Raw genomic sequence first — 12,279 nt, forward strand, 5'->3', positions numbered from 1 at the left:
TGGCTTTCTCAAATTGTCTCTGAGAAGACAGATCTACTGAAGGGACCTGTCTTGGGATATAGATTGTAAAGTGTACACAACTCTTTCTAAATATGGATTTTATTTAAACAGGGAACAACGCACATCATTTGCAAGTTGCTGCAGACAGTGCAGTCTAGCTTAACAGAATAGAGGCTGAACATATAAATAGCACCACAGTTCCTGCATGTAATCAAAGATACACATTGAAATAAAGCTTGGTGTTCAACTTCATGCTGAATTTATTCACTTGAAACCGTAGATTTCAGGCAAATAGAATTCTAGTTCTGACGAGGTTTTTAACAGCTTTTCCTGGGAGCCAAGTGAGTCTTTGCTTCCAACAGAAGTGAAAAATTTACTGATTCTTTCTCCATTTAAAATGTTTACCTTCCCCCCCCCGCCCCGAAGCTGAAACTAAAGGACAGTTTGAAATTTTCAGTCTGCAAGTGACACGTGGATCAAGATATTACAAACCAGCTACGTCTACCCTTTCAGACTATCCTCCCAATGATCCTAATTTCTGTACCTAGTTGTCAGTTTTGTTCTGAAGTTTTTTCTGAACGATTTTCATCCTGGCCCCTTGTAAAAACTCCGTAGTGCCTTATCGGTTACCTTCTCTTTAAACAAACTCAGCCCTTGTGCGTTTCAGAATGTCCAGGCTTGACAGCTAATCCTCTTAAGAAAAAGGCAGAAAGAGGAGTAAAAGCAAATTTAACCCAATGTATGTAACAGACTGGGCTGTGTGCTTACACCTGAAGAAGATACCTGGTTGATGTGGTTTTACTGCATTGTTATTCATTAAGCTAGAAAAATTGAGAGAGAAAAATGGATGATGGAGTCACCTGCCAGACCTAATGCTGCCGTGCAGAAGGGCACATGCTCAGTTACTATTGCCGTCATCTGTTCTCCTACACCTTTTCATGCATGAGTTAAATGATTAAGCAAGATGATTAAACAGGCTACATGAATTGTTCTGCTTTGTAAGTTTTAGAAATACAAAAAATAAAAGGGTCAGATTCCTGATAATCACACACTACTGCTCTTCTAGGCAAGCCTGAGATGATACAGGGTGTGCCTGGGGGTTTTTGTTATCCTTTATACTATAGCTGTGCATATATGCATGGGTTTGGATCCAGGGGCAGTTATTCTTTTATAGCTTCCTATATGAAAAGAGCCACACAGAAAAAGGAATCAACATTTTACAAGTGCACAATTGAATTGGGGGGGAACATCAAACCTCAGGTTTAGGCACTTTTAGGTACTCATTTGAGGAGCATAAACACTTTCTATAGTTACTAGGAAAAGACTGACATCTCTAAGTAGAAATTTAACCCACAAAAGCCTCTTGTGTTTCCTTTGCATTTCCTTGTACAGCAGGTAAGCACAGATTCCTATTTATACCAGGTTTTTTATTTTTTATTTTTTTTCCCCAACTATCTGAATCCTACATGGATTGTGTGGAAGAGCTGTGCTGAACTGAGGGCAGAGTTTGTCAGAGTCTCTTGTTACAACATGTTCCCTTTGTTCCTCTCCTGATGCCAGGATACGTGACAGCACAAAACTCTTCAGAATCGATTTAGCACTGACCCTGGCTTATTGTAGCTGAACTCAGTTGCTACCACCATTCACAGCTGCACTGTCGAGACCTTGGTTTACAAGGCCTTAAGAACTAATCAAACCTAAAACTACATTTAAAGCTGTTATACTGTGCTTTTAGTGGCACTGGACACTGAATCATGTTGGAAATACTGGAAGGGGTAAGAGCTCCAGAAGACAGACATGCAAAGTCGGGGTTTGGAGACTGAATATTCAGCCTGGTATAGAGGAGATGCTCTATCCAGGAAAACGCTGCTGCAAAAAGAGGGTCACACACTTACCCCCCTTATTTCCACCTACCCTTTACAGGGGTTTGATCTCGCTCACTCTCTTTGCTCTGCCCTTGTGGACCCTCTGGTCTAACCTGGACAACTGGATTTGCTACCCTACACCTGGCAACCCTGACCCGTTTAGATATGCTACATGGAAATTAATGATAAAACTACACACAAGCTCCCTTGGGACAGCAGTTAATATTCTACAGCTTGCGTGGTTCTTACAGCTAGGAAGCCCAAAGACATCTTCAAACATAAACTGTCTCCACAGTAAAACCATACTAGTGTAACATAACTTGCTTATCAAGTAATTTGTTCAGATCAGTTCAAGTCCCAAAATGGGCACTCTTCCTTTAGAGTGTCCCAATTAATTTAACATGAAAAAGTAGGAAAAAAACCCTTAATTCTTAGAGCAACACAAGTGTGAAATGTTCACATGCAATTTAAAACCGCTTCCCCCCGTAATCAGGCATCCTAATATTCACATGGGGAAAGCTAGCTAGTGGAAAGTACGTCTCAGTTTACTCATTACTGACTCCAAGGGGGAGCACCATAGCTGTTTGCTATAGTACCGTGGCACACAATAATGCTGTACAACACAGGGGTGAATAAGACTGGATTCCACAGGCTCTCTGATGAAGCAGCTTAGGAAGGAGGCAGTAACCCACAGGCAATTTAAGCAAATCAAATCTCTCCCTTTAAAGCCATCTAGTCTTACAGTGGTATTCTATAAAATAAGCCAATCCTACTGCACGCATCCATACTCATGTATGCATGAACTTTACACGCTGTGAGAAATGGTAAGAGTTTTGAGGTTATCATTGCCAAATAAAAGAAAAAAACCTAACATGTTTCCACAATACTCTTCTGAACCTCTTTGAAGCAGGGATACTGAGGTTTACAGACTCTGCACCCACAGGTTTACGCTCTCTCCCACCTGAGGGAGCGAGTTTACTCCCCCAGATGCCATTGAGAAGGCCTTGCTACCTAAACGACAAGGTCAGCGTTAAAAGAGAACAGTAATCGCTGATCAGTCCCTTACCTGGTCGCCCTTCCAGCTGCCCTTATCCCCTTTGCACACAACCATCGCAGAGGGACTGAGGCAGAAAGGGGGCTCTCAGACCACCTCCTCCAACCCGCTGCTTTCAGCGGGGGCAGCCAGAGCCAGTTGCTCGGGATCTTGACGAGTTGGGTTTCGAGTACCTCCACAGATAGAGACACCACAATCTCTTTGGGCTACCTGTTCCACTGCTCAATCACGCTTGATTAAGAAAGTTTTTTCCTACGTTTAAACAGAATTTCTGCTATTTCTGGTTCACCTCTGTCTTTACACACTCCCATCAGGCCTCCATAGACATTGAGAAGATCCCCCTGAGCCTCCTCTCCTCCAGGACGGGCAGTCCCACCTTTCTCAGCCTCTCCTCATACAACAGATGTTCCTCTCCCTTAATCACCTTAGTGACTCTTCACTGGTTTGGCCTCAGTATATCCACGTCTCTCTCGTACTGGGCCAGGGCTAAGCTGGACACAGCACGCGTGGCCTCACCAGTGCTGAGCAGAGGGGAAGGATCAGCTCCCTCGACCTGCTGGTAGGGCTGCTCTTCCTACTGCAGCCCCAGGTGCTCCACCAGGACTTCCAGGGCCTTTTCTGCAAAGCTGCTTTCCAGTCAGTTGGCCTCCAGCATGTACTGGTACGTGGGGTTAGTCCTCCCCGGGTGCAGCTACAGGAATGCTAAAGACAGTGAAAACAGCATGCTGGAGGAAGCTCACCAGAAGTACATTCTGGAAAGTTAGGAAAATGCAAAGACTCTCAGCTTCTTCACAGTGCCAAAAATGTGACTGTTGAGGAAATGTTATCAACTTTACACATCATCTTACTCTACTTCGGGGAAGAGACCTAGAACAAGAATTCTTTACAAACCAATTCTAACACCTTCTCCAGGTAAAACTAGAACCTTCAAAGGTCATTTAGCTCTTAAGCAGTTAAATACATTTTTATCCTTAGGTATATGCTTATATCCAACAGACTTATGGTGTCTCTGTAAGTACATTCCATGTGTTTATTTGTTAGATAGGAAGTGCAGCTCCCTTCAGGAACATAACAAAGTTTATTTGTTATTGCTCACTTTGGGACTTCCCCAGGTTTCCACAAGCTGAGGATGCTTTCAGTATTTGTTTTGTTTGACACAATAAATACAGCGAGAACTGTATTTATTATTTATTAGACATGCCACTATCATCTTGTTTGCCTGAGTTTATAGTTGCTAGAACTAACGCATACAAAGCTAAACAAAACTAAGCAAACAGATTTTAGATTAAACAAACAGAACCACTTCTCACAGGGTGAACCTTCTCACCAGATCTGCGGGGAGGAAAGGACAGGACAGCACTGTGTGTGCTGGGATACCAGTGGGATAGCCAAGCCTTCCTAAGTCCTATCTGATTGATCAATATCTGATAGATCAGCATCTGCTAATGGTAGATTTCTGCATGTGCTGGAAGTTTGCCTTGTCTCCTCTAGATTGTAAAGAGCACTGCAGAGCACATGTCTATTTAAAGTGCTGTTAAGTCAATTAGGTCCTTTGTGAAAATATTAATCTTTTCATTCAGCGTTCCTGCGTCATACCCTGTATGACACTGTGTGATGCCATAAAAGCAGTGATTGGGTAGAAAAACTGTTACTTTCTCACACAGCATCTGCAAAACATGTCCAGCTCAGAGGTCCCTGACCCAATGGCTGTGTTTCACACTGGAAAACCTCCTCCCTCATCTTTGTAAACTGATTATCCAGTAGCATGATCGTGCTGTCCCTACCAAATCTTAAGTCTTTCTTCAGTGAATTCCACACCTTGTTTCCATTTAAAACTTCCTTGGGCTCCATCGTGAGTTTTCTGCTTGACACAGCCCACAGGCAGTAAACGCAGAACTGCCCTGACCTGGACTGGATGGTCTTTTCCCTTGGGGTTACTTATAAAGCTCCAAGGAACAGACAACTTTTTGGTCTTCACAGACAAATGCACTTAAAAAAAGCACATAAACTGTGTTCAGAAACCCCAGAAAACCCAGAATAACTGTGCCCAGACAGCTGATGATGCTAGCAACAAGGCAGGCAGCATGGCATGGCTGTCAGCCTCTCTGCCTGGCACACTAACAATTAGCACATCACCTCCGGGGTACGGAATTCCACATCCTCACCCCTCACAGCCAGTGACCCTTTCTAAACAGGGTTGATTGGTGTTATTAGGAGATAACATCTGCGTGGTGCAACACATTGACTTGAGGCGAAAGCTTTCTTCGGGCAGCAGCAGAATGCTTCGATGTAATTTGGTGGAGGCTGTATCAGGCGGCAACTGGAGGCATGTATTACAGTGCAAAGAGGATATCAAAGAGGATGAACAAACTAAATTAAACAGAAACGTGTGCCCTTTCTCTTTTACTTCCACACCAAAGACAGAAAGACTTACAGGAATTAGAAATAGTGCAGTGTCATACCTGTCCAGCAGTATTTTGCAGGACTTTTTTTTTTTTTTTTTTTTTTTTTTTTTTTTTTTTTTCTTCCGGAGGTGTCTGCTCATTAACTTTCACTGAAAGGGAAGGAAAACAAAGTGCAATAAAAGCCCAGCAAAACTCAGGCCAGACAGCTGGAAGAAAAAAGCCCATCCATTTTCTGAATTTTCCCTCGATTCAGGGGACTAGATTTTGGCTTTACAACAGTTTTGTAGTGTAAAATGTATTATCCTTCTGGCATTCACAGCACCAGCAGAATCAGAGTCTGGATGCTTCAAACCTCATACATGACAATGAAGCACACCTTTCTTACACTTCTAGATCAAACTGGAAAATCCTATTGAGATTGTTAGTTACAGGCTCTGGAACTGAGAGTCACCATAAAGGTGTCAGTGAATTTTTCAGCAACATTTAAGGTGACCATTTTCGTGTGTGTAGATATCTATGCATACACATTAATTAAAAATATGTGCATGCATGTGTGTGTATGATCTGTTTACGTATAAAAATGGAGCTGCTGTGCAAAGTGACCGACTTCTCACCCATCAGCTGAATTTATTTTAACACACTCTGGCAGATCTCCCAATTGCTGCATTACAGAAAATTAGTACATGCACATTCTGATCTATTAGGCTGGTGATGGATTCATAGGCAGAAATGTCCATGTGTATGGTGAGAAACATGAAAAGAAATGTTTGATTTTCGGCAGGCCTTTGGAGCTCAGAGACCTGGCAAACATATCGCCAGCCGATGCCTGTCTTGAACTGAGTTCATCTGAAGTAAAGATGTACAACATCTGATTTTTGACACCGAGAGAACTGCCACAGAAATCACATTTTTTTCATTAGAAAACAGAAAACATTCTGCAGTTCTGCCTCAGGCTCTGGGAAACTCACACACTTGAAAACCAGTGTTTGAGGTGGATGAGGAACATTCTGCAGAACAGCTTTGGCTAAGCTGGGATTGGCCCTGACAGTGCCTGAAAAAAGCACATGGATGCTGAAAATCCAGGATTAAGACTGCAACTTCTTCATACCCATTGCAAGGGTACAGGCTTTCCAAATCAAGGTTGGCAGAAAAGAAATAGCCCGGATTCAGGAGAGGCTGAGGAGACCCGGGTTGTAGGGAACTTCTACTTTTCCATCATCTCTCCGAAACTCTCAGCCTACTGACTGACATCGCTTGCCAGGGGCTCTGTCCCCAGGATCTGCCTGGCCGTACCGAACCGCATCCCCACCGAGATACCCCTTCCAGAGAACAACCTCCCAAAGCAGTCCACCTCTCCTGCTTCCCTGCGGCCAGCCAAGCTCAGTCCTTTAACCCCAGTTTTATCCAGCTGGTGCATACCTCCATCCTTGAAGGAACGTACCTAAATCAGCAGCAATAATAGCCCTAGAGTCATGCCTGGCTTTTGGAATCTTTGGATTCTCTACCAGATCTAGCTGAATGGTGCTTTAATTCTTTTTTGAAACATCTCCCAGTTAAACCCTTAATTATAATGTAATCTAAGATCTTCAGACTTTCTCTCCCTACCTCCTGTCTTGGTCTTTAAATATGACATTAGCTAAAAATATCCTTCTGGTGTGTCCCTTTCGTGATCTAACCAGGAAGGCAGTGCAAGAGAAACTGTGTTTTTGTAATTATACTTTAAAATATTACTTACATATGTATTTAAGATCTCATTTGAGCAATCTGCAGAACTTCTAGGGGAATTCTAATATAGTAAATGAATTGGCATGACCAAGAGAGAGCACAATTAAGCCTGTAGTAACCCAGACCACCTAAAAGTACTTAAAGCAAAAATAGGCTACACATAAAAGCAGAAAACAAACGAATTGCTTAAGCAGCCTATGGGTTGCATTAAACAAGGCTGCTATTGCCAGAAATGCATTGACGCTGCCACGTCATGGGAATGGTGCATTCCCAAACAAAATCAATATCCCCCTTGGACTGCAGCGCAAAAGTAGCCGGCTGCGGGTCCCGGGGAAGCATACTGCAAAGCAGGAGGTCTCTTCAGAGAAATGCTTTTCAATGATCCTGGACACTTCATTCTCTGGAGTGTCCCCAGGTGATTTCTACCTGCTACAGTGATGAACAGGCTGAAAGGCAATATCTCTGATCCAAAAACCAGGAGAAAAGAGAGCAACTAAACAAGGCTGCTGAAGTCGCTGACACAAATATCCAAAAAAATGTAACCATAACAGCAGCAAACTGTTTGGAATGGGCATAAAATAGGAGTTTCAGAGCTGAAGTCAACGCCTAGATGAGAAAGAGATCACGAGAAGATGTTTCAATTGGGTAGAGTCACCTCTGCCTTCCTGCTGCATAGTTAGAGAGTCCTCCAGCGCGTTGGGAAATGTGACGGCTGCTGTCAGGAAACAGCCTGTTCTCACGTTTTGATGCCTCCCACTGAAGCTGCTCTGTGACTGAGGAGAAGAGATACATCCTCTACAGTGAAAACCATTGCCATAACAGAGCTCGCTAGGAGAACGTCTGCTCAGAAGAATGTTAACCTCATTTGTGCTTCGAGGAAGACAGAAAGGTAGGTATTTAGGGGATGGGGCGTGGGCTGGGAGGAGGTGGGAGAAGACTTACTGCACACACGCGTGCTCTCAGCGCAAAGCTTCCTGATGGGGAACCGCACGGAGCAGAACAACAGAAGTTTCAGGATCTAGTCTTTCTCTCCTCTGGCAAACATCACTCCAAGAAAAATGGTACCTAAACAAATGTCAGCCAAGAGCCTAGATTCTTCACATCTTTCAGATAAAGGGAACCTCGCCAAATGAGAAGCAAATGGTAGAGCAGTGCAGCAGTGACAAAAGCTCGATCCTACAGCCAGAGCGTGCTGCTGGGCGCAGGCAGCGCCTCGATGACTTTAGTAAGTCTCTACAGAAGCAGAGCAGTCTCTTCATACACCTTCAGCTACGACACCAGGACCTAATTCAGTATTCAGCTCCATACCCCCATCACGTTGGTAATAATTCAGCATTGGTGAGACAACTTGTAAAGGGGGCGGGGGGGGGGGGAGGGGAATAAAAACCCCTGTGTTTTAAACCTCTCTAATTTAATGTTAGCTTTTTATATGTCTAACATCAAAGCATTTTTTCACTTCTATTTAATCAAAATTAATCACTAAGATTACTACAGTAATTTATGTTGAGGATTATCGGAATGAGTGTTTTATTAAAATCTGGTTTTACTAATAAAACACACTCTGGCTAAGGAATCATGTGAGTCTGCTATTAGAGACTGTTAACTGGGAACTAGGAGTTAATCATAACAGTCATGCTGCCAGGTCCTTTGACAGAGAGACAAGTTTGTTTCTGCTTTTACTTTTACCAGCATATTCAAGTCAATTAGTTACCCTAGCACACGAGCCGTCAGAGCAACTCCTGTGGAATAAGGAAAGGCAACAAAGGTACATACATCTCAGTAGTTTTGAACAAAGAAAGGGTAATCAGAAAGACTCACCAGCCTGATTAGTTGTGATGCTGACAGCAGCAAATTGTCTGGAAAGTGTACTCAGGTCAGATACCCCGTTGACTGCATCAATCTCAAAAGTGTAATTGGTATGTGCCAAAAGGTCCACTACCGTCACCGTGGTGTTGGTGAGTCCAGTCTGACGGGGTAAGAATCGCACGTTGTCACTACACGGCTCACACATCTTGATGTTTCCTCCACATTTTTTGCAAATGATGTTGAAAGTGACATCTTTCCGACCTCCAGTGTCAAGAGGCCAGCTCCAGTCCAGGATAACAGACGTCTCGTTGATGTTAGAGATAACGTTCCTTGGAGCAGACGGCGGTCCTATGAAAGGAAACGGGACATCAGAGGGGTGAGATTTTCTGTAGTGCTCTGAGACGGGAGTAACAAGGGTGCAAGGATACCAAAGTCAAAACTGTAAATAACCAAACTCTTCTAGTTATTTCCTGTAGCGACTCCTGAAATATTTCACCGGACTACGTCTGTAGTCTATCTGAGGCTATCAAGGACCATGTTTTCTTATAGACAGACAGTACCCTCAGGGTGCAGTTCCGGACTGAGGGCTGAACATATTGGTAGCAATTTCAAAACCATATCTCCCCTTCTCAAGTCTGACAGAGAACAAGAAGGAGAAAATTAAAATAGAAAGACAGCAAACCCAGCCCACCAATTTTTGGTAGCCTGTCCAACATGTAAGAAGACATGGGAGGCAGTGGATGGCTGACTGCAATGGGACATGAGAGGAAGCAAGCAAGCTGCTGAGATACAGACGGAGGAGCAAGAATGACAGCCCCGAGCACAATGATGCTACTCACTGGTGCAAGCCATGGATGGAGGGTCTTTCTCAGAGCGAAAGTAATTCTTTTCACACCTGCAGTTCAGAGATGCATCTTCGTAGGTAGAACTGTGAGGCGGGCATTTAGCACACTTCACGTTGCCGGCAGAGGCTTTGTAGAACCCAGGTCGACAAGCTGCAAAATAACACATATAATTTTAAAGTCCATGGACATCTCCTCGATTTGAACATGCTACTTTATTACTGCCCTGGGACCTATCCTTATGTAGATCACATTTTGCTAATGCTTATAGCTTAAAAATACAGATTTTCCTCATAATGAGAAAGCTGATGGAAATAAAAGCTCTTGGTAGAATAGAGCTCTTCATGGATCAGCTTGAATTTGCGTTTAATTTTGCCTGGAAAACAAAACACTGTATTGCACCACTGAGAAGAAACATTTTCTATGTTGCATTTTGAGAACTTCACTTATTTCTCTTCTGGTTGATGTACAAAACCATTGGCCCTATCTTCCATAAGCAGCTAACTTTATCCCCTCTTTGTCAGCAGATTTGCTTACAAGGGCTCACTAATTGCAAACTACTTCTCCTCAGTTCAGCAGGAGTAAGCAAGCCGAAACCAAGCAAACAACCTGACCAGTGAAAGATCTAGTCCATTTCTGAAGGACCATGCATCAGGTTCAATGAGCTGCTTCTGATACTATCAGGAACTGATATGGTCTATACAAGGAGGACGTTTTTTACATCAACCCAGTCCTTTAGGGATGGTGATTGAACCCATAAATGCTGCTTCTGAAAAATTCTGGGGAGGTATGTTTCATTAACACTGGTATATTCCCTCTGTTTTGACTCCTGTTGCATTTTAGACTGATTGAGGGCTACGTTTGCATCAGAAGAAAACAGATTTTGAAGTAGGTTACAGAAAAGAAGAATTTAGCAAATCACTTTTTATGAAAAACCCATGCAGTGAAGTAACACTGAACACTGTTGGCTTCTTCCCACGAAGATGATATCACCACCTGAAAACAAAATTAGAGAAAGACACACCAAAACCAGATAAGAAGGAGCAGACTCTACTGTTGCTTCTCCCCAAGACACGCATCCTTCTCCAAATGGAATTTACCAAGTAAAACCATCCTGGCTGACACTGGTCACCCACAGGTCTGTACTCACACCTACACCCACCACACACAAACAGATAATGGAACAAAAGGGAGCATGTCTTCAAAAGCATTCACCTTTTGCTACATTTCAGTTCCACGGCAAACGCTGCCTAATATGCACAAGCACGCTAGGAAAACCCCAATGCATTCCCATTACAAATATAATGAAAAAAGAAAAAAAAAAAAAAAAAGAAAAAAAGAGTAATACAAAGAAAAACACAACTTATTTATATGTCTGCAGCCCAGGCAGTTAAGCTTAGATAAAATTGCCCAGAACCTGTCACTGATTTGAACACTAATTTGAAACCGATAGAATGGGTCCACCAGTCATAGTGTAAGCCTCAACTGGGACACACTTTATGGTTCTGCTTATGGAGATGCACAAACGTAGTATAAAACCCAAGACTGTGTGGTCTTTCATGTTCATTCATGCACTGGCCAAAGAGAACAGTGTTTGGATGGGCAGCCTGAGGTGGAAAAAAACATCAGAATATAAATCCAACATAAATCCCAGGACCTTTGTAAGCGATGGAGGAGGGAGAGATGCTGCAGTATTAAACTGGATGCCCAGCTTCCACCTTACCGTCCATAATCAAACCCTAACTGGATATTGGGCAACTTTCTTGATTGATGGATGTCAGGCACATTTGTTGATTAGCGCCTGGTGCCAAACACCTGAGTGAAATGCAGCGGCAAGCGGAGAGAGAGCAAACACCTGTACAGTCATATGTCCTGCTCCGAAACACTGGCTAAAGGAAACCCTCCTCACCCTGCACTGAACACGGCGTGGGAAGCACGGAACATTGCACAGGGAAGTGCTGACCTCTGCCACCCCTCAGTCCCTGGCAGCCCCGGTGAAGCGACTGGCTGCCGCTGCTGCCTCCCACTTCCCCGCTAGCAAAGCAGCCAAGAAAGGCACCTCCTGCCCCAAGCTCTCTCCTGTGAGGCCCGAGGGAACACGCCTGAGCTTGCGCCTCCCAGGCGTGCGCCCGACAGGCCATCTGGGAAAGGAGAACTGCTAAAACATGACCGTGCAGCCAAGGTCGCGGAGCCTGGCACCGACCCGCCTGCCCTGGCACAGCCTGTCCTCCTCCAGCCGGCACCTCTGCACCCATCCCCTCGAGGGCTGCAGGATGTTTGGGGATTTCTGTTTGGCAGAGGATAGAAAGGAGACCTAAGCCCCTCTAAACCACCTCCACTAGGAGAAAATGCGGCAGGAAACAGAGTTGGCTTTTTGTGGTCTTGTTGTTGTTATTGTTGCAGCCCTTTAAGACCCAAACCTCATTCCCTGCCAAGTACTGCTCGTGATACCTGTGCCGCATCTCTAGAGCCAGCCTCTTCGCTCTCCCTCTGGCTGATACAGGAGCCTCAAACGATTTTATTGTCTCTGGGCACAGCACGGTCATTCCTGGCCCTCAGACAATGAGCCAGCCAGAAAAAAA

At 44.0% G+C, this 12,279-nt stretch overlaps 1 protein-coding gene across 2 annotated transcripts in view; it reads right to left on the bottom strand.

Annotated features, from left to right (window-relative positions):
* The window catches only part of EPHA3 (EPH receptor A3), a 231,620-nt gene that overhangs the window by 70,314 nt on the left and 149,027 nt on the right, over window positions 1-12,279 (bottom strand). For both annotated transcript variants that reach the window (XM_040583035.1, XM_040583034.1), the window contains exons 4-5: window positions 9,695-9,850; window positions 8,868-9,203 (exon numbers count right to left, since the gene is read on the bottom strand). In XM_040583035.1, the coding sequence (XP_040438969.1) occupies window positions 8,868-9,203; window positions 9,695-9,850 (492 nt within the window). The remainder of the gene's footprint in view (window positions 1-8,867; window positions 9,204-9,694; window positions 9,851-12,279) is intronic.

The sequence above is a fragment of the Falco naumanni genome, chromosome 2, assembly GCF_017639655.2.
Source record: "Falco naumanni isolate bFalNau1 chromosome 2, bFalNau1.pat, whole genome shotgun sequence".
Taxonomy (NCBI): domain Eukaryota; kingdom Metazoa; phylum Chordata; class Aves; order Falconiformes; family Falconidae; genus Falco; species Falco naumanni.